At 51.0% G+C, this 26,908-nt stretch overlaps 1 protein-coding gene across 6 annotated transcripts; it reads left to right on the top strand.

Annotated features, from left to right (window-relative positions):
* Window positions 1–56: 56 nt before the first annotated feature.
* Window positions 57–16,914, top strand: CARM1 (coactivator associated arginine methyltransferase 1). Of its 6 annotated transcripts, none has more exons than XM_077261990.1 (16): window positions 57–318; window positions 4,562–4,684; window positions 5,549–5,655; window positions 6,010–6,114; window positions 6,187–6,297; window positions 6,381–6,558; window positions 8,706–8,796; window positions 8,883–8,964; window positions 9,078–9,163; window positions 9,249–9,338; window positions 9,563–9,700; window positions 9,767–9,856; window positions 9,936–10,048; window positions 11,051–11,128; window positions 14,598–14,666; window positions 14,777–16,914. In XM_077261990.1, the coding sequence occupies exons 1-16, from the start codon at window positions 186–188 to the stop codon at window positions 14,911–14,913; spliced, it is 1,731 nt and encodes a 576-aa protein (XP_077118105.1). In that variant the 5' UTR covers window positions 57–185; the 3' UTR covers window positions 14,914–16,914. The 6 variants fall into 6 exon arrangements, with proteins under 6 accessions (XP_077118105.1, XP_077118104.1, XP_077118102.1 ...); XM_077261989.1 differs by having other exon boundaries at window positions 101–318; window positions 9,948–10,048; window positions 11,051–11,203; window positions 14,777–16,486; XM_077261987.1 differs by having other exon boundaries at window positions 102–318; window positions 11,051–11,203; window positions 14,777–16,478.
* Window positions 16,915–26,908: the final 9,994 nt, after the last annotated feature.

Genomic DNA, 26,908 nt, shown 5'->3' with positions numbered 1-26,908 from the left:
TCACTAAAGCATAGATTAGCATAAAACATGCGTTACTCAGTTTCCACCTCAAGATGTCGCCCGTCCTTCCTAATACATCCCCCTCCTGACCGCTGTGTGTCGCTGTTCCGCTTAACGATCTCGCCGCTCTCCTCCCTCCCTCCCCATAATTCCTAGCGCCGTCCTCTCAGCCCGCCTCTGTAAAGATGGCGGCGGTGTCGGTGTTTCCCGGCGTGCGGCTCCTGAGTATCGGGGACGCGAACGGGGAGATCCAGAGACACGCGGAGCAGCGGGAGCTCCGGCTGGAGGCTCGGGAAGGGGAGATCGCGCTGTATAATGGTGAGTGTGACGCGGTGTGGCCCTGGCTCATTGTATATGTGTGGTGCTGCACAATGGAGGCGGTGTATGGCGCCTCATACCGGTAATGGCCGCTGTCTGTCATCACATTCAGCCAGTATCGGCAGAGGACATGCTCATTTACCTGCAGTGTCCTCCATTATGGTCAGTGATAAATAGAAGCCGCCTCCCATCCCCTATAGGACAGAGCGAGCGCGGGGTCCACGATAGCGGACCCCCAGAGTCACAGCCCGGTCATAAGTGGTCACCTGGGGGGTCGCGAGGTGTTAGACAGGCCCCAATCACATCCATGGGCCCCGCGTAATGGGGGACGGAGGGAGGACCCCCATATATCCCCGCCCTCCCGGGGGCTTCCAGAGAGGACCCCCATATATCCCCGCCCTCCCGAGGGCTTCCAGAGAGGACCCCTGTATATCCCCGCCCTCCAGGGGGCTTCCAGAGAGGACCCCCGTATATCCCCGCCCTCCAGGGGGCTTCCAGAGAGGACCCCCGTATATCCCCGCCCTCCAGGGGGCTTCCAGAGAGGACCCCCGTATATCCCCGCCCTCCAGGGGGCTTCCAGAGAGGACCCCCATATATCCCCGCCCTCCAGGGGGCTTCCAGAGAGGACGCCCGTATATCCCCGCCCTCCAGGGGGCTTCCAGAGAGGACCCCCGTATATCCCCGCCCTCCAGGGGGCTTCCAGAGAGGACCCCCATATATCCCCGCCCTCCAGGGGGCTTCCAGAGAGGACCCCCGTATATCCCCGCCCTCCAGGGGACTTCCAGAGAGGACCCCCGTATATCTCCGCCCTCCTGGGGGCTTCCAGAGAGGACCCCCGTATATCCCTGCCCTCCCGGGGGCTTCCAGAGAGGACCCCCATATATCCCCGCCCTCCCGGGGGCTTCCAGAGAGGACCCCCATATATTCCCTCCCTCCAGGGGACTTCCAGAGAAGACCCCCATATAGCCCCTACCCTCCAGGGGGCTTCCAGAGAGGACCCCCATATATTCCCTCCCTCCATGGGTCCTGCAGAGAGATGCTTGATGTCACCAGGACAGAGGGAGGACCCCCATGTGCTCGTACCCTCGAGGGGGCAGTTGTCCCCTGTCCGGACCTGTCTTGCTTGGAGTTCACCATTAGACATCGCTGCTCTGTTGTTCCTCCCGGTAATCGGTGAGGAGCTCTGCCCATCCCCCGCTCGTCCCGCCAGTGGTCACCGTGCAGTTTTACTCTTCAGCGCCATCCCGTGGAGACTTTCTCCTACATTTCTGGGGCTACTACTCGGCAGAACTGAGAGGTCTTTAGAAAAGATGCGCTAGAATTTGGGAAAGTGCCGAGTCCAAAGGGGGGGGGGGGGGGGTCTTTTTTTTAAAGGGAACCTGTCATGTAAAAAAAACAAACACTATTAGCCTACAGATTAACCCCATAACTGCAGGCTAATAGTTTTTTTCCTGGGCAGGTTCACTTTAAAGGAGCATCATTGTCCTGGCAGGTGGGCTGTGAGCCCACCATAGCCTCCAGGCGGTCTGCACACCCATCTCTTGGCATTTACAAGCGCAGATACATCACGATGAGACGAGATTGGTGATGTCAGGCTCAGGGTGGACTGCGGCTTAAGGCTATGTGCCCACGTTCAGAATTTCTTGCAGAAATTTCCTGAGCAAAACAGGACATTTTCTGCAAGAAATCTGCATGCATTTTTCTCGCGTTTTTACCGCGTTTTTGGTGTGGGTTTTTTTTTTGTGGATTTTTCCGGAGGTTCCCAATGCAATAATAAAGTGGGAAATCCGCAAAATTAATGAACATGCTGTGTTTTTTTTTTTTTTTACCACAATGCGTTTTTTTTTCACGGAAAAAAACGCATCATGTGCACAAAAACTACGGAATGCACCCAGACCGCTCTGCACAGCCCCCACCCAGACCGCTCTGCACAGCCCCCACCCAGACCGCTCTGCATAGCCCCCCACCCCACCCAGACCGCTCTGCATTACCCCTCACAATCCACTCAGACCTTGGAGGGGTCAACTGAATTTTATCCAAAGTGTATGGGGGCCTTACAGAGTTATTTCCCCTCCAAAAAACTCTAATTCTCCTCAGTCCGTAGGGAATCGCTTGCTGGGAGTCCAGACTCCGGGGCCTCGGATCCCCCACAAGAGGCCTGAGTGCTCTGTAGATGGCGCCTCCTCGGCCCCCATGGGATTTCCCGCAGGGCTGTGTAGAGCGGTGTGGGGGGGGTGCTGTGTAGAGCGGTGTGGGGGGGGCTGTGTAGAGTGGTGGTGGGGGCTGTGTAGAGTGGGGTGGGGGGGCTGTGCAGAGCAGTGGGGGGGGGGCTGTGTAGAGCGGTGTGGGTGTGGGGGGGGCTGTGTAGAGTGGTGTGGGGGGGCTGTGTAGAGTGGTGTGGGGGGGGCTGTGTAGAGTGGTGTGGGGGGGGCTGTGTAGAGTGGTGTGGGGGGGGCTGTGTAGAGTGGTGTGGGGGGGGGCTGTGTAGAGTGGTGTGGGGGGGGCTGTGTAGAGTGGTGTGGGGGGGGGCTGTGTAGAGTGGTGTGGGGGGGGGCTGTGTAGAGTGGTGTGGGGGGGGGCTGTGTAGAGTGGTGTGGGGGGGGGCTGTGTAGAGTGGTGTGGGGGGGGCTGTGTAGAGCGGTGTGGGGGGGGGCTGTGTAGAGCGGTGTGGGGGGGGGCTGTGCAGAGCGGTGTGGGGGGGGGGCTGTGCAGAGCAGTGGGGGGGGGCTGTGTAGAGCGGTGTGGGTGTGGGGGGGGCTGTGTAGAGTGGTGTGGGGGGGCTGTGTAGAGTGGTGTGGGGGGGGCTGTGTAGAGTGGTGGGGGGGGGGCTGTGCAGTGGGGGGGGGGGGGGGCTGTGCAGAGCGGTCTGGGTGGGTTGCATAGAGAGTTGGCAGATGGTGAGTGTCTCTTGTGTGTGACATCAAGCCAAAAAAAATCTGCGCCTCTTTGGGATTGTGTTACGGCCAAAACTGTTTGCAAGCGAGTGACCGTCCGGCCGCCGACCTTGTGCTCTATGATGGCAGAGTCGCGGGCAGCCAAAATATCCAAGGTTTGAGATTTTCGCCCGGTCTCAGTGCGGCTCTGACAACCATACCGACCGGCATCGTAGCCTCGCTTGTACGTCTCCAGGAGGAATATCGGAGGGTCCGCACGAGGTCCCGACAAGGCCATCCTCAGGTGGGCTGGGATCCTGCGGTCGCCCCGAGAAGTTCTTTACTTTCCTCCTCCTTAGTGGTAGTTTTCCAGGTCCAGACTCGCTCACATCGCTGTATACCGGCGGGTTTTCTGGCCCTTGTATTTGTCGTCCACGCTGTGGGTACATGAGGTTCGGGTCCCACCAAGAACTGCAGCCGTGAGGTGGGTGACTGTGTGGTGGTGTGAACGAGCCCTAAGAGCAGCTCCTCTGGATCCATACTCTGATGGTTAGGGTGGCAGGGGCCCCTATAATCCACCGCTGTGGCCCCTGTCTTTGGGGGTCTCTGCACACAATCCACCTGCTGTCTGAGGATATTTCCTATCCTGTACCAATAGTAACACTCAGTAGGGTCCCCGCTGCCTTTATGGGGGGCTGCATACACTGTCCTAATGAGCGGTCCCATGTGCAGTCAGTAGGGGGTCTCTGTCATAAGTAGTAACGGAGCAGTAATCCTCCCATCATGGCCGCCATGGATTAGATGATGGCCTCATACATCTGTTGTAGAACAGCCAATGTGACCCCCTCTTTCTCCCCCAGACTAAACCCTTGGAGACCCCTCTGCCGCTATTATCTGACCCCGGGCAGCTTTATAGGGCTGCATTAGGCCCAGCCATTGTCCCCGCTCTGCAAAGCCCCGACATCGGGGAGGACTTGTGGGATGAGGAATGGAGCCTCATCCCATTGTCAGCAGCCTGGGGGTAGAGAGACCCCTTGCTGGGATTTTGTGGTGGTCTCACAAAAGGTTTCCTTTCGCCGTGCCCTCCCTGGGGACTAATGACTCCTTGGCCAAACCTATAAACCCGGCAGTGAGAATGAAGCCGCCATTGTGATGATAATGAGCTGAGGTTTTAATCTCAGCAGAGGGATGTGTGCCCCCCCCTAGCTGCCCGTTACCTGCAGATGCCAGGCGGCCCTGTGTGCAACCAGCACGTGTGGGGGCGCAATGCCCGGCGGCCCCTATACACACGATTACTGTCCTATTGAAGGTGGTTGGGTACAGAAACTGTAGAACGCTCCTTTCCTTTATTTTTTTTCTGTCTCTTCCAGAAAATGTCTGCGTGTTCAAGTGCACAGTCAGTGCGGAGACAGAGTGCAGCCGTGTGGGGAAGCAATCCTTCATCGTCACCCTGGGCTGTAACAGCGTCCTGGTTCAGTTTGCCACCCCGGCAGGTGCGTCCTCTCCTCCCAACTCCCTTTTGCTCAGATTTACATATCTGGCTCATAAATGGCTCATTTCTGAATATTTCCATAATCCTTCCTGCAGAACCAGGCTGCGCCACCTAGTGGCCAGTTAGTAGGATGGAAGCAAAAGTAAGGGGGATCAGACCCTATATATGCATCTGTGTATCATAGGCTTTGGAGGGGACCTATTGAAATTAAGAAAGCTCCTGATCCAACAGTGAGCACCACACACCAGTGATCACCATCCCTTACAGCACCACGCACCAGTGATCACCACCCCCTACAGCACCACGCACCAGTTAGCACCATCCCTTACAGCACCACTCACCAGGGATCACCACCCCCTACAGCACCACGCACCAGGGATCACCACCCCCTACAGCACCATGCACCAGTTAGCACCATCCCTTACAGCACCACTCACCAGGGATCACCACCCCCTACAGCACCACGCACCAGTTAGCACCACCCCCTACAGCACCACGCACCCCAGTGATCACCACCCCCTACAGCACCAGTGAGCATCCCTCAAAGCACCACGCACTTGTGAGCACCACCATACCCCCTACAGCACCACGCACCCCAGTGAGCACCACCATACCCCCTACAGCACCACGCACCCCAGTGATCACCACCCCCTACAGCACCACGCACCCCAGTGATCACCACCCCCTACAGCACCACGCACCCCAGTGATCACCACGCACCAGCGATCACCACCCCCTACAGCACCACGCACCCCAGTGATCACCACCCCCTACAGCACCATGGCGCTCCCACTGATGACAATTTGTAGGATCCATACCGCCCCACCACATGTGCTCTCCTCACTCTCTCCTTATCTCCCTATAGACTTCTGTTCTTTTTACAACATCATCAAGAACTGCCGGAGATCATCTGGCGACAAAAGCGTATTCAGCGAGCGCACGGAGGAGTCCTCGGCGGTGCAGTACTTCCAGGTATTGTCCCGTAGATAAGATGCGCATTGATCACGGTCAGATCCAGTCGGTTCCCGCTGTGGATCTTTAGTTTTCCATATGGCCAAGATAATACCGCACCCATCTGCCACAAGATCATACAGTACTCCGTTATGTGAAGCATCATGTGCCTGTATTCACCCCTATAGCATAACGACGCACACGGGAATGGAGGACACAGGTGCTTGGGTTTAGTGACCAGTGGAGGTCCCAGCTTGTTGAGTAGAATGCCCCCTTAAAGGGTCACCTCCGGATAGTCTTCGGTGCCATATGGCTGGGATGTACCGGGGTTTGTACCCTCGTCATCCTTGTGATGTCTCACGTCTTGTCCCACAGTTCTACGGCTACCTGTCACAGCAGCAGAACATGATGCAAGATTACGTCAGAACCGGCACTTACCAACGAGCCATCCTGCAAAACCACACAGACTTCAGGGACAAGGTGAGCCGCGGCCGCTAGCCACAAGAGCGGACCCTCGCTTCCTGAATACGCTGACACTCTCCCCAATGTTAGGTCGTCTTGGATGTTGGCTGCGGTTCAGGGATCCTGTCCTTCTTTGCAGTTCAGGCCGGCGCTCGCAAGGTGTATGCTGTGGAAGCGAGCACCATGGCGCAGCACGCCGAGGTGAGCGGAGCGCAGGCGGGTACACAGAAAGCGTGCAGGAGTGATGGCGCCCGGCCGCATTATTAATCTTATGTCCATCACAGCTGCTGGTAAAGAGTAACAACCTGACTGATCGTATAATCGTCATCCCAGGGAAGGTGGAGGAAGTGTCTCTCCCAGAGCAGGTGGATATTATCATATCTGAGCCCATGGGATACATGCTCTTCAACGAGCGGATGCTGGAGAGTTACCTACATGCAAAAAAATTCCTTAAACCCAATGGTAAGATGCAAAGACCATCTCAGGGATATCTGCTTACTACCGCATCCTGTGTTCAAGAATATAACTACTATAATACTGCTCCCTATGTACAAGAATAAAACTACTATAATACTGCCCCCTATGTACAAGAATATAACTACTATAACTACTATAATACTGCCCCCTATGTACAAGACTATAACTACTATAATACTGCTCCTATGTACAAGAATATAACTACTATAATACTGCCCCCTATGTACAAGACTATAACTACTATAATACTGCTCCTATGTGCAAGACTATAACTACTATAATACTGTCCCCTATGTACAAGAATATAACTACTATGATACTGCCCCTATGTACAAGAATATAACTACTATAATACTGCCCCCTATGTACAAGAATATAACTACTATAATACTGCTCCTATGTACAAGAATATAACTACTATAATACTGCCCCCTATGTACAAGAATATAACTACTATACTACTGCTCCTATGTACAAGAATATAACTACTATAATACTGCCCCCTATGTACAAGAATATAACTACTATAATACTGCCCCCTATGTACAAGAATATAACTACTATAATACTGCCCCCTATGTACAAGAATATAACTACTATAATACTGCCCCCTATGTACAAGAATATAACTACTATAATACTGCCCCCTATGTACAAGAATATAACTACTATAATACTGCCCCCTATGTACAAGAATATAACTACTATAATACAGCCCCCTATGTACAAGAATATAACTACTATAATACTGCCCCCTATGTACAAGAATATAACTACTATAATACAGCCCCCTATGTACAAGAATATAACTACTATAATACTGCCCCCTATGTACAAGAGTATAACTACTATAATACTGCCCCCTATGTACAAGAATATAACTAGTATAATACTGCCCCTATATACAAGAATATAACTACTATAATACTGCCCCTATGTACAAGAATATAACTACTATAATACTGCCCCTATGTACAAGAATATAACTACTATAATACTGCCCCTATGTACAAGAATATAACTACTATAATACTGCCCCCTATGTACAAGAATGTAACTACTATAATACTGCCCCCTATGTACAAGAATATAACTACTATAATACTGCCCCTATGTACAAGAATATAACTACTATAATACTGCTCCTATGTACAAGAATATAACTACTATAATACTGCCCCCTATGTACAAGAATGTAACTACTATAATACTGCCCCCTATGTACAAGAATGTAACTACTATAATACTGCCCCTATGTACAAGAATATAACTACTATAATACTGCCCCTATGTACAAGAATATAACTACTATAATACCGCTCCTATGTACAAGAATATAACTACTATAATACTGCTCCTATGTACAAGAATATAACTACTATAATACTGCCCCCTATGTACAAGAATATAACTACTATAATACTGCTCCTATGTACAAGAATATAACTACTATAATACTGCCCCCTATGTACAAGAATATAACTACTATAATACCGCTCCTATGTACAAGAATATAACTACTATAATACTGCTCCTATGTACAAGAATATAACTACTATAATACTGCCCCTATGTACAAGAATATAACTACTATAATACTGCCCCCTATGTACAAGAATATAACTACTATAATACTGCCCCTATGTACAAGAATATAACTACTATAATACTGCCCCTATGTACAAGAATATAACTACTATAATACTGCTCCTATGTACAAGAATATAACTACTATAATACTGCCCCCTATGTACAAGAATATAACTACTATAATACCGCTCCTATGTACAAGAATATAACTACTATAATACTGCTCCTATGTACAAGAATATAACTACTATAATACTGCCCCTATGTACAAGAATATAACTACTATAATACTGCCCCCTATGTACAAGAATATAACTACTATAATACTGCCCCTATGTACAAGAATATAACTACTATAATACTGCCCCTATGTACAAGAATATAACTACTATAATACTGCCCCTATGTACAAGAATATAACTACTATAATACTGCCCCTATGTACAAGAATATAACTACTATAATACTGCTCCTATGTACAAGAATATAACTACTATGATACGTCAGTCACTGAGTTTTGCAGTTTTCTGACCCTCCTCCAGGTAATATGTTCCCTACGATCGGAGACGTTCACCTGGCGCCATTTACAGATGAGCAGCTCTACATGGAACAGTTTACAAAAGCCAATTTCTGGTGAGTTTTCTGCCCCTTTTGAAGTAATTTTTGGCTGTAGCCTTATGACCTATCCCAAAACTGCTTCTTCTTACCCTTGTGTGCAGGTATCAGCCATCTTTCCACGGTGTGGACCTCTCTGCTCTGCGTGGAGCTGCGGTGGACGAGTACTTTAAGCAGCCGGTTGTGGTAAGTGATGCAGCTGGCTCGCGGTCGTGGCTGGCTCGCGGTCGTGGCTGGCTCGCGGTCGTGGCTGGCTTTCTATCCCCCATTGACTGTGTTTTCTCCCCGCTCCTCTGCAGGACACCTTTGATATTAGAATCCTGATGGCCAAATCTGTGAAATATACAGTGAATTTCTTGGATGCCAAAGAGACGGATTTGCACAGGTAAGGAAGCGTGCTGTGGTGACGCCAGCACTGGTTGGGACTGGTGATAATGGTGGGCAGTATTTAATGTGTTGTCTCCCCTCAGGATAGAGATCCCCTTCTCCTTCCACATGATGCACTCCGGCCTGGTGCATGGCTTGGCCTTCTGGTTCGATGTAGCTTTCATTGGATCCATGTAAGTAAACGCAGCAAGGAGGAACCTTCTCTTTACGTCCCTGCAGCAATCGTTTTTCGCTGTCTTTTCACGTCACCCCTGCAGCCAATCGCTGGAGCTTTGTGGTGATTAAGAGCTGTGCGGTAGAACCTTTGGCAGCGTTTATATAATGTGTAAAATTTAGGTTGAAATTGTGTCCTCCTATGGCTCCGCTCAGTGCTTGCTTCTCTTCCTCTCCCCTGTAGAATGACAGTCTGGCTGTCCACGGCCCCCACCGAGCCCCTCACCCATTGGTACCAGGTGCGCTGCCTCCTGCAGTCCCCGCTCTTCACCAAAGCTGGAGATACTCTGTCAGGAACAGTTATGCTCATCGCTAATAAGAGGTAGGAGAGTCCGTCACACCGGCGTTCCGTTTCATGGCCGCCTTTAACGCCTCTTCTTCCTTGCAGGCAGAGCTATGATATCAGTATTGTTGCTCAGGTGGATCAGACTGGATCCAAATCAAGTAATCTGTTGGATCTGAAGAACCCCTTCTTTAGGTTGGTGCCTGCGTCCGCGCCCCCTGTATTCAGCTCTGTCTACTCTGCAGTGGAGTAGTTGTTCGCCTCTATTTTGCAGGTACACCGGCAGCACGCCGTCCCCTCCGCCCGGCTCACACTACTCGTCCCCTTCCGAGAACATGTGGAATACGGGTGGGGCCTATAATATGAACACAGGGATGGGCATGGGAGGTAAGTGATTATGGGGGGGCTCTTCCTTCCCACTAGAAGGTTGCATATGGCCCGCTCGCTTCTGCGTCAGGAAATGGACCTCGCCCATTCTGTCCTGTCGATAGGTGCACAACTTGCAGGCACCTGGCGGGACTTTATCAGCACCTCTTGATGAGGTAGTCAGTGGCACCATGATCTCTGGGACCTCCACCGAATCCCGAGGGTGAAGGAGACATGCTGCATGGCCCCCCACTGCAGTGCCATTCACATCAACAGAGTTTGGAGCCATGCTGTGGAGTGGATTCAGTGCAGTAGTCCATTTATTCTCAGCATCGATGGGTCAGAACCCTAGTAATCATTAAAGGGTTAAACCAACATTGTAGGTGGTCACCCCCTCACTGGGTCATCAAGCCTTATCCCAAGTGCTGGGACCCCTAGCAATCACAAGAACAAGGATCCAAAGATTGCAGAGTACTGGTGTTCTGATCCGGAATGTTCAAGCCCCGGTATCCGCTACTTATCTCCTGCCCAGTGCAATGTTACAATTAACCCTGTATATGTTTATTGCCGCCTTTGCAGTTGGATAGAGCTTGTAAAAACGAGCACTTTTGTAATTTACTGCTTATTACAATTCTCAACCGTTCTTCAGATATTAACGCTTATTTGTAGCTTGTTGCCTAGGAGACCAGCCGCAAGCACTGCTCATGGTTTGATGTCTAGCAGCGGTAGTCGGTCTCTAAGGCAACTAGCTATAAAGAACAAAAAAGTGTTTAATATCTCAAGAACGGCTGAGAATTTTAGTATGCAGTAAAACTGCAAAAGTGCTCGTAATTACAAGCGCTATCCAACTGTGCCACTTTATGAAGGTGCGGTATTAACACTTCAGGTGATATCCTAGTAATATTGCATCACTTAAATGTAGTAATTTCCTTAGTAATGCACATTAAAATTGACAAGTGTTGCCATGTCAGTGGTGGTGACTTGTGTGATCACTGACTTTCCTCTGTTTCCTCCTCCCGTCAGGAATGCCCACGGCGTATGATCTCAGCAGTGTTATAGCTGGAAGCTCAGGCATCAGTCACAGTAACCTCATCCCTCTAGGTGAGCAGCCAGCAGTCGCGTGTACTCCTGCATCTCTGCGCCCGGAGCCCCAAGACCTGACACACGGAAACGCCAGTAATACTACAACCTCCATTCTCTCATAATTACCCCTCCCCTCATTTGCAGCAGCTTTTTTTTTTTTTCTTAAAAGTTCCAGAAATGTCATTTTGCTGCATGTCAGTCAAGGGATAATTTATGCCAAACTCTAAATTTAACAGTCCTTAATATGACTAAACACCCCCGCTCCACCCTTCCATTTCATCAGCCATTAAATTGGGCCACCACCTCTCGGGAGCATTTTACCATTAACATCATGTGGTCCATCACCCATGGAAGTGGAGAAAATAATCCAGGACTTTACCTCCTATATTAACCTGTGACCTAATGTAATGTCCTTACTGGAAGTGGGACCTCAGTAGGTGACACTGCTGAAAACTGAAGAGGGGCAAAGGGACTAATGGGGTACAGCGATGGGGTCCACACTAGTCCCAGTAATGACATTGCATTTGTGATCTGATTTCCTTCACTAAACTTACATTATGGAAATGACTGATTAATAACACACGGTGAAACGCCAAATGATGGCACCGATGCCATTAGTCAGCCGGGCGGCATTACTGTGCCAAGACAAACGGGTCTGACAGGTTAGTGTAAGTGCTCTGCCCAGAATCCGCTGGCATTAGCGTGCTTGTTGGGCGGCATGTAGAAGATTGATGCCTAAGATCTTTGTCTTATTAATCAGATATTTGGATAAAAAAATCCTCTAAAAGTGGATGGCCATCTTTGAACACAATCTGCATAATAGTTCTGCTGCTTGTGGGAAACTATCAACAATCCTGCGGTAATGCAAATAACTTTGCTCAGGGGTTGAGGGTTTCTGCTTTAGGTTACTATGAGGATGATCCCAAGAAGGGGAAGGGAGACAGTGAGCAAGAAGGGGAATACTTGGGAGATTTCACCAATGAAATCTGCAAAATGTTACATGCAGCTCTGTATCAAAGTATAAAGTGAGTCATAACTCAAAACCAGTAATGTATGGATATAGTGGCTGTATCAGCAGAATAGTGAGCGCAGCTCTGAGGTATAATACAGGATGTAACTCAGGATCAGTAATGTATGTACACAGTGACTGCACCAGCAGAATAGTGAGTGCAGCTCTGGGGTATAATACAGGATGTGACTCAGGATCAGTAATGTAATGTATGTACACAGTGACTGCACCAGCAGAATAGTGAGTGCAGCTCTGGAGTATAATACAGGATGTAACTCAGGATCAGTAATGTAATGTATATACACAGTGACTGCACCAGCAGAATAGTGAGTGCAGCTCTAGGGTATAATACAGGATGTAACTCAGGATCAGTAATGTAAATCACATTGGTGTTCAAAGATGAGCACTCACTTCTGATTGAACCCCCTAATATTCAGCATTAGAAATAATCTACCATACCTGATAATGGCATCTTCCCTGAGTCATTAGGCTGTTGGAGCCTCCGGAGTTCTTCCAGTTTCCTCTTTTCTACCCTCTTCTGTACTCTGGATCAGTTCTCGCTTCTCCCCTTAGATCAGGTCAGTAGTTGTTTGAGGAGCGTTGGAGGCTTCATGCAACACAATGACTGTCTAAAAGATCTGCCCCAGGATGATGCATGGCTGCTTTCTTTCAGAGAGCGCCACACTTGTCTGCGGGTGGCGTCTGGTATTGCTGCTCCATGGAAGTCGATGGTTTTGCAGCTCAGACTCATACACACCCTGTAGCCATGATTCTCCTGTTCTGCTTCTTTTAAAGTTGCATGTTCATTCACCAGCTGATCCATCAATCACCTGCATTGCCGGCATCACCCAGGTCCTGCTGTCTCCAGGCCTCTCTGGTGACCGCAGGGCATCTCACCCCTATAGACTGACTCGCTAACCACATCACTGACCCTTCATTTGTGACCAGACTAACAGTGGAAATAATTATATATATAAGCCTGGTGGTTGCTTATAGCCTGTATATTCTGCTGCACGGGTTTATCTCCCTAAGTGACTCTATCCTGAGGTTTCTCAGTGGAATCTCCCTTTAAAGGGAACCTGTTGTCTAATTTTTGCTGGCCAAATTTGGTTTTAGAGAAAATATACTGTAAGGATCCATCCGTGGACCGCAGCTGGAGCCGGGACCAGTCCGGCGCCCGCAGCTGGAGCCGCAGCGTGGGCGCCATGAATTGGGTGTCAGACCTCATTTAAAGGGGAACTGTCAGCAGGTTTCTGCCAAGTAATTTGAGAACATCATGAATTAGAGGCAGATGCCTGGATCTCTGTGATGTGTCACCTTCTATCATTTTCATAGAATCAGTTTTCTTTGCTGCAGATCTAGCAGAGTTCAGAATGCTGATCTGTGTATAACCCCGCCCACATCACTGATTGGCAGCTTACTGTGTACACTGCAATGATAACTGCCAATAAGCTGTGGAGGGCGGAGTTACACAGCAGGAGGACTAGGAAGCACAAGACATCTAGTCCTGCAGTGGTATTGAAAACGCAACACACAGCCTAGTAAGTAACACATGGCTGGAATCAGGCACTCAGCCCCTACACAATACTCTCGGGTTACATAGCCAACACCTGCTGTCAGATTCCCTGTAATAACTTCTGTGAGGAGTGGCTGACATACTGACAGAATGGGAATATTTCACCTTGAGAACCTCTTCTTAGGTACCGGGGGATATCTAATTCTTCAGCACTTCTTTTTTTTTTTTGTGAATATTTTTTTACCGGTTTGTAGTTAGGAATCTTATGGGGTGATAGTGATTTGGGGACACGTCTTCCTTCTGATATATGACAGGTATTCACCCACCGACATGGCAGGTTGGTAGTGTTAGACTTCCCGGTAGACTGGGCTTAACACATAAGGACTAGTGATGACTGAACGTGCTTGGATAAGGTGTTATCTGAGCATGCTCGGGTGCTAACCGAGTGACTTGGGCATTTTTGAATACTGTGTTCGAGTTCCCATGGCTGTATGTCTCGTGGCTGTTCGACAGCTGTAATGCATGTTGAGATAGCATTAGGCAATCCCTGCATGTGTTGTACCTTTCAAACAGCTGCAGGACATGCAGCTGCGGGGACTTGAACATGTTATTCGAGCACGCCGGAGTCACTCTGTTAGCACCCGAGCATGCTCAGAGAACACCTTGTCTGAGCACATTCGCTTATCACTAGCAAGGACGTTGCAGGGTTGTCCTGCGTGCACTCATCGGAGGTGATGTAGTGGCGTCTGTACACACTATGCCCGGGATGTCATCTGTGCCGCTGCGGTTGTGAATGGTGCTGGACAGCTCGCTGCTCCTGTGGCACTGTGCCAGTCTGTGGTCTGATTTCAGGACCATGCTGCATTAATGCAGTCCTTTACACTGTCATGGTATTGTGGGGGAAATGTGTGTCCTATAACCTTCCCATCTCCATCCCCACCTCCTCCCCCGTTTCCTTGCAGCTAACACAGGAATCGTTAATCACACCCACTCCAGAATGGGATCTATCATGAGCACAGGGATTGTTCAAGGTGAGGTCCGGCCGCTGACATACCCCCCACTTTTTTTTATGGTCTCTGTATCTTCCTGTCAATGTTAAAACTGCTTGTTTTCTTTTCTTTTTTTCCTCCTCTATCCTTAGGATCGGCCACCGGACAAGCTGGATCCAACTCCTCCAACTACTACCCAGTCAACAACCAATTCACCATGGGCGGCCCGGCCATCTCTATGGCATCCCCTATGTCTATTAACACCAACACAATGCATTATGGGAGTTAAAATTTGCTTGCCCAGTCCCCAAACCACCCGTTGCCCGTCCTACCTCTTGCCCCCACTGCCCCTTTTCTCTTTCTAAACCAACAGCAACAGGATACCAAATGGTGCAGAGACGTCTCTGCTGCTCCTCCTCTTCCCCTGACATCTGCAGGTTGTTGTTTTTTTTTTGGCTCATAACTTGGAGCAGGATGCTGACAATGAACTTGTACATTTTTTTTTTTTTTTTTAAGTACTTTCAATAAAATAAATCTCACGTGGTGTCATAAGAAGATGGACAAGTGAAGACTCGGGGGCAATCGTGTATCATGCTTAGGTGTCATAACGGTGCCCGCTGTCGGACCCTCCTGCGCTGATTTGCTCTGAAGGGGGTGAGAGATGGTTCAGCACCACTTTCGCCTGTTTCTCTTTGGGTGGGGAGTGTTATTTTTACTTACAGCTGGTATTTTCCAATTTTTTTTTTTATCCTACACCCCTCCCTCTAGATTTGCGGTAATCTCGTCGTCGGGGTGGAGTATAAAACTACCCTAAATTTTACATCACTACTCCTGTGCATGGCTCCTCGTCTCGGGCAGCTAAGAAGAGATGGAAGCCCCTCGTCTTATACTTCACACCTGTGAGTCGTCCCCCCCCCCCACTATCAAATTGGTCAGCCAACTGGTGGTCCCCCTGTGACCGGACGACATAGAAGGGTGTGGACCTTCCCTCGTTGTGCTTTATTGGGACTGGACCCTGGATGGATCTGACTACCGGCATAGAGCTTTGTATCGGCATGCGTATATAGTTTGGAGAGTGTACTGTTAATGGTGTAGTTTGTGAAAGGAAAGGGGGTGGGTGGTATGGAGATCATGTGTAAAAGCCTCTTTTTTTTTTTTTTTTTTTGGCCGCTTGACTCTCCACCAACGTCAGTATTTCCAACGACGCAGGTTCCCATTGTAGGCCGTTTATTGTCTAGATTCTGGACCGGATCAGGTTCGGGGATGAAGAACTGTTCCAAGCTTACGTTAGGGGTTAAAGAGCGGCTTTCTGGAGAGGCGGCAGCCATCGATCCTGGGGTGGGTGCAAAATGTGAATCTCGCTGGACTGGACCGTCTCGGTAGTCTTCTCACTTTCCGTTACGCTGGACTCTCCACAGTCTCCCATCCTCTCCTACCTCTGTTTCCTCCAAAGTGGATGAAGCACGTCCTGAATGTGTCCGTCCCTGCATCATGTGTGCACCTTTTTTTTTTTTAAATACCCCCGCTGGAAGTGCTTGGCTTTTTCTTCATTGATTACTTCTAGTATTCGGGGGCAGGCCGACACGTCCGTGATCTGGTTAGTATCCTCAGGTTTCTTTTCTTCATCTATTTTAGGGTTTTTTTTGTTTTTTTTTTGTCTGTCGCCTTATACACCCCTTCCCCCCCGTTATGTGTAACCTGTCATTTGTCTATGTCCTCTGTGGGATGGCAGACTGTCGTATTGGAATGGCTTTTCAGAGGTAATGTCTGAAGACACATAGGAAACCATTGCTGACACAGCTCTGCTGGTCGTCTTCTGCCTGTAGTGTTAAATAAAGTTGGGAGGGATTTTTTTTTTTTTTTGAAATGTGTATATTAATTTTTATATATATATTTTTTAATCTTCTAGTATTTACAGTGCTGGGTAAAAGTTTAGAGGCGCCTGTTCTTCCTTTTGATTTCCTTTTTTCTTAAAGAAATGTGCACATTTAAAATCCGACTGAAGGCAGCAAAACCACAAAGGAAAATGTGGAGATAGCGTGAAGAAACAAACCAGAATCTGTTACACATTAGATATTTAATTGTTCTTCCTCTATATTTTGCTATCAACTTTACACTAGTGTTGAGCGAATGTGTTTGGATAAGGTGTTATCTGACCATGCTCGTGTGCTAACCAAGTGACTTCGGCGTGCCCGAATAATATGTTCGAGTCTCTGTAAGCAGGTACAGGGATGCAGAGCAAGAATTATGGAATAGCACAACAGTCCTATTATTAAACTTCGTTTATCGTGACTTCTCTACTCCTCAGTCGCATACAGTCTGATGAGAGTTGAAATACTGGCATTGGCCGTAAGCTGCCAACACTTGATTTAGCTTCTGGCTGCAGCGGGCGGTCACTGATTTTGCCCGTTAGGCCCCTGGTCCATTAATCTGTAAAGCCGGGTGGGAAGTGCCATAGAAGTCTCTATCCGATGCATGCTCCTTTGCACGCCTGTCAGTGGAGGGGAACACATCTCACAATCCTGCACCTGGAACTCTCTTCTCAACACGAGCACCTCACACTGCTCCACTGAGCGCCTGTCACTGCGCGTTCACTGACTCTCTGAGAACCTCAGGTAACCTCTGACGGGTCTCTGCTCCGCGCCACCTCTCGCTCTGCAGCGTGCAGGACACGTCCCGCTCTTCTCTGTCGGGACGTGTCTCTCATGAAGTCATGGGTCTTGTCCGGTTCCCCATTCCTTCTCTCCAAGAACACTGGACGCAGCCTCGACCGTTCCGGACCCGGCCTTGCACAGATACCTGCAACCCAGTCTTCCTCCTTGCACTCCCGCCCTCCTTGAACTCGCCATTCCACGGGCGAGAGTTCCTTCAGCAGACACTCACATTCTTCCACTCCTTGAGTAATTTGTTGCCAAATAAATTGGTTTTGTCCATAACGAGTGGGAGGTACTCCAGCTGTCGTCAGCTCCGACCGGCGTAATTCAGGTTGACAGAAGTCGAGAAAATATTTTGATCCAATGAATCTGCCATCTCTGTTGCTTCGAACTCTTCCTGGGGACTGGTGGATGGTGAATTATTCAAGGCTGAGGAGAGAATCTCCTCATCACATTCGAGAACTGGTGAAGTGGGCGCCTCGGCAATGTCCAACACACTCTCCTTTCTCAGGACTCTGTGACAGACAGGGCCTTAACATACGGCAATGAACTGTTTGAGTAGGCGCTCCTTCCCGTTCGGGTTGAACTAGGTACACCGGCCTGTCAGAACCGACTCTGCGTTTCACTCGATGCAGGGTCTTCTCCCATGGATGTTCCAGCTTTCCCCGGGGCCGCTTGTCTCGGATCAACATCCTGCCCTTAGAGCTGTCACTCGCATAGGTGTTGCTTCATGTGAAGAAAACCCAGTTCCTCCCACGTCACCAATCCGTGACGTAACTACACAGGCACAGCTCTCCGGCACCCCCTTTGTCTCTCAGGTCAATAAGGGAACTGCACCTAGAACAAATGACCGCCGGTGAGACTGCCCTGTTACCCACACTGGGTATTCTAGGATTCGCAATCAGAGTAAAAGAATCGGCCCAAAATTAATTTATGGTTTAATTGCCTTAAGGGCGCACTAGGTAATTACAAGAAAAATACAGTAAAAATATATCAAGAGTTACAGTCAGAGTAAAATATAACAATCATAATACAAGGCTTAGAGGTATAAAGCTGGAGGTGAATTTACCAGGTTGTAGGTTGCTTGTGGAAGCCGGGGGGCTCAGTGTTCCGCAGGTCCAAGACTTAGTTACTGGGCAGCCCCCAGAAAGCGTGTGCTTGCTCCTCTCTGGCTGACATACCCTCTCCCTTAGTTCCTTAATCATCTTCCTCTGTTCAGTGTGTGTCACTCTCCAAGTGTCCTCAGCTCTTAAACCTTCCTGTCTCTCCCCCCTGTAACTGGGTGGGCTAGCAATCTCCACCCCTCAGCGTCCCTGCAAGATTTATTCCAATATCTAATAAATGGGATAACTGCTCTCTGGGTGAACGGATCAATACACGGGCGGTACCAGCGCATGAGGTTTGTTCTGCCAGTCGTATAGGGATCAAACCTGGACCCATTCGGTTGCTGTGGGAGGCTGATCTCTATATCTCAGGTTCCAGAACTCCCATGGACCTGGGAGATGCATTGTCAGATGCACAATTTCTTCAGGGCCATGAGGATATTTTTTATGAGCCTGTACCTCGGACGACGCGTCTATAATTCATAATTTCATGGCGGAGATGGTCCGGCTGGGCAGATAATAGACTTAGGCTCCTGGAGCCACCTGACATGCATGCTTTAATTGAGCCCCCAAGTACTTCCAAGCCCCCTGCTGGTGTGGCTTACTCATTCAAGCTCTGAAGTGCCATCTGCCTGCTACACTGTGCTCAGTCCATTATCATACTAAAAGGAACTTTATTCATGGGAAAAGGTGGGGGCCAGGAGTGCTCATCTCTGCAGGCCTGTGATCAGGAGACAAAATGGAGTCACGCCAATCTGTTAATATGCCCGTATCCAAGATGGCGGATGCTCCCTCATCACACCTCCCTGCTTTAGAGGGCGCTAGGGGGCATCACATTCCTGTGTTCCCCCATGCGCCCTTCCGCACCTTGCCGGGACAACCCATCAGCATTACCATGGTCTGTGGCGAATGGTGACGTGATACTGCTGGAGAGCGAGGCTCCAGCGTAGCAACCTCCCAGAGACCGAGTGTAACCAGCTGAGAGGGTTGTGGTCTGTTTCCACGGTGAAGTGGCGTCCAAGTATGGCTGCAGACGCTGCAGGGCCCATACAATTGCCAGACATTCCTTCTCCATCGTGGAATAGGCTACTTCCCTCGGCAGGAGCTTCCGGCTCAGGTACAAAAAGGGGTGTTCATGTCCCCTAGTGTCGACCTGGCTGAGCACAGCACCGAGGCCAAAGTCGCTGGCGTCGGTCTGTACTATGAACGGCCGTGTGAAGACGGCTGCCTGTAGTACGGGAGAGCTAGAAAGGGCGGTTTTGAGCGCCTGGAAAGATGTCTCGCTGGCGACTGTCCAGTCGGCTGCGACAAGCAGCTTCTTCTTGGTGAGGTCCGTCTGGGGCTTGGCCAGGGTGCTATAGTGTGGAACAAACCACCTATAGTACCCGACAGTCCCCAAGAAGGACATCACCTGCTTCCTGGGGGAGGGCATCCACCTTCCCGAGCTCTGGCTTCAGAGCTCCCCCACCTACCCGGTGTCCCAGGTAGTGGAACTCACTCATACCCAGCTGGCACTTTTCCGGCTTAATGGTCAACCCTGCTCTCTGGATCCGCCCTAACACCTGCGCCAGGTGCTGTAGGTGATCCTCCCAGGTGGGACTGAAGATGGCAATGTCATCCAGGTACGCGGACGCATGCCCTTCCAGTCCCTTGAGCAGCGTGTTGACCATCCGCTGAAAAGTGGCAGGGGCATTCTTCATGCCGAAGGGCATCAACGTGGACTCGTACAGTCCAAATGGGGTGATAAAGGCAGAGCGTTCCCGTGCCTTAGGGGTCAGGGGAATCTGCCAATATCCCCTGCTCAGATCCATGATGGTCAGGTACTTGGCCCCGGCCAGCTGATCGAGCAGGTCATCAATGCGCGGCATTGGGTACGCATCGGTGACCGTCACAGCGTTGAGTCCCCGGTAGTCCACGCAGAACCTCGTAGTTCGGTCCTTTTTAGGGACGAGGACTACAGGTGAATCCCACGCGCTGTTGGATGCTTGGATCACCCCAGCTTCAGTATCTCTTCTATCTCTTGGCGCATGTGCTGCTGCACATCGAGAGAGACCCGATATGCTGAGCGCCGGATCGGGGGGCGACTTCATGGACGGCTGCCTCAGTCCTTCCGGGCAGGCTGCTGAACAGCCCCCGAAAGGGGTGTAGGGTGACCCCCAGCTGGTAACGTTGGTCCTCCGAGAGCTGGTGGCCAACCCCCACATCCTCGATGGATCCACCCGCCTTGGGTGAGCAGATCCAGGAGGGTTTCTATCTCGCCTTCTTCGGGGAGGTTGCACACTAAGTGAGCACAAGCCTCCCGCTCATGATGTGCCTTCATGTTCACGTGGGCGGGCGTGGTCCAGGGTGACCAGATAGGTGACAGCTTTGAGCTGCTGGTGCACGAGGTATGGACCCTCCCATGCCGCCTGAAGCTTGTTTTGTGGGACGGGGACCAGTACCCATACCTTTTGACCCACCTGGTAGGTCCTCTCACAAGCATTCTGGTCATACCACCGCTTCTGGTCAGCCTGGGCCATATTGTCATGCACCAGCCGCGTCAAGGCCGTCATTCTGTCCCGGAAGCGCACGACATACTCAATGGCCGACACTCCAGGGGTGTTCAAATCTCCTTCCCACGCTTCACCAGGGCAAGGAGCCCCCATACACGTCGCCCATACAGGAGCTCAAAGGGGGAGAACCCTGTTGAGGCCTGTGGAACCTCCCGGTAGGCAAATAGAAGGTGTGGGAGATACCGCTCCCAGTCTCTCCCGTGGGAGTCGACCAACATCTTAAGCATCTGCTTTAAGGTGCCGTTGAACCGCTCACACAGGCCATTGGTCTGTGGGTGATACGGGCTGGCTACCAGATGTTGCACCTGTATCTGCTTACAGAGAGACTCCATCAGCTGTGACAAGAAATGGGTCCCTCTGTCTGAGCATTTCCTGGGGAAACCCCACTCTGGAGAATATCTCCAGTAAGGCAGTGGCCACTTTGTCAGCCCGAATGGATCACAAAGCTACCGCCTCCGGGTACCGAGTGGCATAGTCCACTACCGTTAATATGAAGCATTTTCCGGAGCGGCTGGGAGTGGACAGAGGTCCAATGAGATCCACAGCCACCCTCGAGAAAGGCTCCTCAATGATGGGCAGAGTTACCAGTGGGGCTTTGGAGCACCGCCCCGCCTTCCCCACCCTCTGACAGCTGTAACACGAACGGCAGTAGGCAATTACCTCGGTCCTCATTCCAGGCCAGTAGAAATACGCTAGCCTGGCCCTGGTTTTAGCGATCCCTAGGTGTCCGGCCATGGGAATCTCGTGTGCTATCCGCAACAATTCTGCCCTGAATGGATAGGGTACCACTGTCGGTCCCTGGGCCACGCCTCCGGTGAACCCTGTTGGACCGTTACCCGGTACAGCCGTCCCTGGTCCCAGACCACCCGCTCGCGGTCTGACTCCCCAGGAGGCTGTGCCGCCTGCTCCTTGAGCTTTCAGGCTAGCGTCAGCTTCCAACGCTGCCTGAAATCCCTGACTCGATGTGGCGAGAATGGACGACAGTGCCACATCCGCTGTCAGCTCTCCGGGATCGGTCTCCTGGCTGCTGTCTGACTCGGCAGCCACTTGGTCAGAGAGGGGGAAGCCGTCGGACCTCTGCGAGTCTCCATGGGCTCCGGGGATCCCACTCCTGGTGACAGCGGCCACAACCGCCGTGCCCACGGGAAGTGCCTGCTTCCCCCCGGCTCCTGACCAAGTCTCCGAGTCAGGCAGACTTCCCTGCACTCCTGACATCCCGGGTGTGGGGAACTCCTGCCCTGGGGTCTTACCTGGTGGCTCCTCTCCCGGAACGCCCCCTCCCCCCATGGCCTGTTCCTCTTCCTGCAGGGGCCCTAGACTCAGCAGGCTGGATTCACTTAGGGGCCCTACACTGCCCATAGCAGCACCTCCCTCCACCTCTGAGCTCTCCCCTACAGTCTCCACCTGTAAGCCCTGTGTGTGTGCTGTCAGTGCATGGATTACCCTCAGGTTTCACTCCCTCCACTGTTGGAGGCACATTCAACACATCAACATTCACAGTAGAGTCATGACATTCTTGGGGAGCCGAACTTGGGGGTTCAGTGGCCACATACTGAGATACTAGCCACCCCAAATCGGTCCCAAGTAATACATTGGCAGGAATATTTGACGTTACTCCCACCTCCCGCATTCCCCTCCCGGTGCCCCAGTCCAAAAACACCTCGGCGACAGGCAGCGCCGGTTCCACCCCTCCAATTCCGAAAACGGAAAGGGTTTTCCCCGGTACCAAGTCTTGAGGGGACACCACCTCAGGACATACCAGGGTTCGTTCAGCGCCTGTGTCCCGCAGTCCCATGACCGCTGAGCGGCCGATGGTGACGGGTTGGTAATTGTCCAGGGACCTCCCACCACCCCCTCCCACACATAAAACTGGACGGTTTCGGGGACAGGGATGGGGCCTTAAGACGCTGGGGACATACAGCCTTGAAGTGTCCCAGCTGGTTGCAGTGATGACAACGTCTGGGTTCTGCGCCTGGCCTGGAGAGGGCAGCAAGGGTGTACTCCCCTTGCACTCTGGGGGCTGGGGAAACGGGCAAGATTGGGCTTACCCCCTCTCCAGGTGCTGCTGGCAGGCTTCTTCGGCTCAGGCGCCCTGTTATTGGCATACTTGTCTGCCAGGGCGGCTGTAGCAGAAGCCCCCTTTGGTTTCCGGTCACGGAGGAACTGCTGGAGGTCCTCTGGGCAGTTCCACAAGAACTGCTCCGTGAAGAACAGTTCCTGGACCTCCTGGCGGGTGGTGAGCGCTAGACCCGAGGTCCAATGCTCTGCAGCTATCAGCAACTCCTGCATGTGGTCGGTCCAGGTGTCCTTTGGGCCCCGCTGCAGACTCCGGAACTTCTTGCGGTAGGACTCTGGCGTGAGATTGTAGTGCTGGATCAGGATCCGCTTGATGCTGCTGTAGTCCTGCTCCGCCCCGGCAGGTAAGTCCCCCCCCCCAAGCTTCCAGGGACTTACCCCTCAAACGGGGGGTCAGATATCTTGCCCACTGATCCGGGGCCAGATGGTGTTGAAGGCAGGTCCTTTCAATGGCCAGCAAGAAGGAATCCAGGTCTCCATCCTTCTCAAGCAGAGGGAAGTCCTCGGCCCGGACTTTGGAAGCCCTGGACTCTGGTGGTGCTGGGGCATCCAGCGGGAGCCCGTGTTGAGCCATCTCCAGTCGGTGCTGGCACTCCGCTGCTCTCTGCTGCTGCCCGCTCCGCTGCCTCACGGCGTTCTGCCCGCTCTTGCTCCTCTGCTTCACTGCGTTCTGCACACTCGCTCCGCCGCTTCACGGCGTTCTGCACGCTCGGCCTCCGCTGCTTTCACTGCAGCTGCCATGAGTCTCATATAGGCGTCTTCATTACCCACCTCGAGACGTGCCGCTGCAACAAGGGCCTCTGATGTGGACAGGCTGGGGTGGATAGGTGGTGGGTAGTCCCTTGCCGGACTAAGCACGGGTGGCTGACTCCTTGGGGAGTCCGGGCTGAGCTCCCCCTCGCCTTGAACGGTACCGTCCACCTCCTCATTGACCATAGCACTGGCCTGCGCCCTCACCACACTCCTGGTGCCATCTTTGAAACCTCTGGTTACTGACACAGCTGTAACCCTGACCTTGCACACAACTTATATCAACACTCTGACCGTCTAGTAAAAGTTACCGCTGGTAGTCTTTAGTGTCTGGGAGAAGGGGTCCCATGCACACTATTACTCTGATCCCACACGCTGCCACCAATGTGAAGGAAACCCAGTTCCTCCCACGTCACGTTAAGGACCCGTTGAAGTGCAACCAGGCACGAAACGGCCGTTGTCCGTAGCTGACCACATTCCTCCCTGCTGTCTGCTTTTCAGAATGTCCAAATAAAGTGATTTGTATCCCACCAGGGTAAGTGCGCTTCCATTTTTTCTACTGTTCCTCCCACGTCACCAATCCGTGACATAACTACACAGGCACAGCTCTCCGGCACCCCCTTTGTCTCTCAGGTCAATAAGGGAACTGCACCTAGAACAAATGACCGCCGGTGAGACTGCCCTGTTACCCACGCTGGGTATTCTAGGATTCGCAATCAGAGTAAAAGGATCAGCCCAAAATTATTTTATGATTTAATTGCCTTAAGGGCGCACTAGGTAATTACAAGAAATATACAGTAAAAATATATCAAGAGTTACAGTCAGAGTAAAATATAACAATCATAATACAAGGCTTAGAGGCATAAAGCTGGAGGTCAATTTACCAGGTTGTAGGTCGCTTGTGGAAGCCGGGGGGCTCAGCGTTCCGCAAGTCCAAAACTTAGTTGCCGGGCAGCCCCCAGAAAGCGTGTGCTTGCACCCCTCTGGCTGGCATACCCTCTCCCTTAGTTAGTCATCTTCCTCTGTTCAGTGTGTGTCACTCTCCAAGTGTCCTCAGCTCTTAAACTTTCTGTGTCCCTCCCCCCTGTAACTGGGTGGGCTAGCAATCTCCACCCCTCAGCTTCCCTGCAAGATTTATTCCAATATCTACTAAATGGGATAACTGCTCTCAGGGTGATCGGATCAATACACGGGCGGTACCAGCGCATGAGGTTTGTTCTGCCAGTCGTATAGGGATCAAACCTGGACCCATTCGGTTGCTGTGGGAGGCTGATCTCTATATCTCAGGTTCCAGAACTCCCATGGACCCGGGAGTTGCATTGTCAGATACGCAATTTCTTCAGGGCCTTGAGGATATTTTTTTATGAGCCTGTACCTCGGACGACGCGTCTATAATTCATAATTTCATGGCGGAGACGGTCCGGCTGGGCAGATAATAGACTTAGGCTCCTGGAGCCACCTGACATGCATGCTTTAATTGAGCCCCCAAGCACTTCCAAGCCCCCTGCTGGTGTGGCTTCCTCACTCAAGCTCTGAAGTGCCATCTGCCTGCTACACTGTGCTCAGTCCATTACCATACTAAAAGGAACTTTATTCATGAGAAAAGGTGGGGGCCAGGAGTGTTCATCTCTGCAGACCTGTGACCAGGAAACAAAATGGAGTTACACCAATCTCTGTTAGTATGCCCGTATCCAAGATGGCGGCTGCTCCCTCATCACACTTCACGGTGCTGGAGTTCTCTGAACTTCGTCTGTACCAGCCTACGAAGAGTTTGTAGCCGATGTCTATGTTGTACCCAGGAAGACCTCCCCCATCCGCGGGTAGTCTTCTTCTAGATCCAACTCCAGCTCTCTGATCTCTCGTCCCTTTGGCCCGAACAGCAAAGTATACAGAGTGTATCCTCTTGTACACCCAGACTAATTCAGCCACAAACTCAGATATTTTCCTATCTTCTAATGTTCGGATCATCTGAATCAATGTTCGATAGAAACGTTGCAGGCTCCATTCCTCTGAGGATAATAGGGTGTAGTTCTTGACTTCTCAATCCAGTACAAACTATGTAACTCCTCCATCACTCGACCTTGGAAGCAAGCGCCGTTGTCAGAATGGACCCTCTTCAGGCAACCGTACACCCAGATGAAATCTCAGCAAATTGCCTGTGCAGCTGATTCAGCAGTCTGATCCCAGGTCAGAGTCACCACAGCGAACTTGGTGAAGTGATCGGTCATCACCAGGCAGTGTTCATACCCGAGATGTGCGGAGCCTACGGCTAAGTAGTCAATCATCAGTAGCTCTAAGGGGACAGAAGTCACGATGATCTTTGTCGTAGTTCTCTGCTCTGGAGGTTTACAGCTCCAACATCTTTGACAGGCCTCCACTACTGCCGTCCTCAATCGGGGGGTGATAAACCAGCTTCTGTAACCACTGGAACGTCTTCTCCGGACCAAAGTGCACCCCTCTCTCATGGGCCTCTGTAGCCACCACACAGATCAACTTTTCTGTGAGCATTACTTGCCAAGTGACCCCCCCCCAATTCCCGTACTAGCTGCACTCTTCTGTATAGCAATCCATCTTCTAACCAGAGTCTCTCCCACTGTTTCAATCTACAGAGCCCCTGGGGACAAGAGCGTCTCTCTCGCCGGCTGGGAAGTTGCTTCAGAGCCACCCACTGTCTCAGCTGGGCAAGTTATTATTATATAATTATTATTATTATATAATAATAATAATCCCGAGGTCATCCCAGCACTTGTTTTCCAGATACCTCTCTGATCTGTCCCTGTGCCGCCACTAACGACCTAGCAAGGTCCTGGAATCCAGGAATCTCCTCGGCTCCCAATTCTTCATCTTGATCGCGTTCACGCCGCTCCTGAATCACTAGAGAGAGAGAGCATCAGCGTGTGTATTGTCAGCACAGGACTGATAAGCAATCTTGTACTGATACTTCGCCATGCGGGCCTCACAGCGTTGTTCCAGGGCCCCAATTTTGCAGGGGGGCTAGGGGATTATTATAAGTGCGCACCAGGACTTCGGACCTGTTGGCATATGCAACAGATTAGGACTTATAAGTGAAAGGAGGACTTTACACTAACCAGACAGCAGATGGCGATAGTGTGTAAAGTCATATACTTGCTGTAATGTGGGGAGGGAAG

The sequence above is a fragment of the Ranitomeya variabilis genome, chromosome 5 (assembly GCF_051348905.1).
Source record: "Ranitomeya variabilis isolate aRanVar5 chromosome 5, aRanVar5.hap1, whole genome shotgun sequence".
NCBI lineage: Eukaryota > Metazoa > Chordata > Amphibia > Anura > Dendrobatidae > Ranitomeya > Ranitomeya variabilis.
This window is presented reverse-complemented; position numbering and strand designations above follow the sequence as displayed.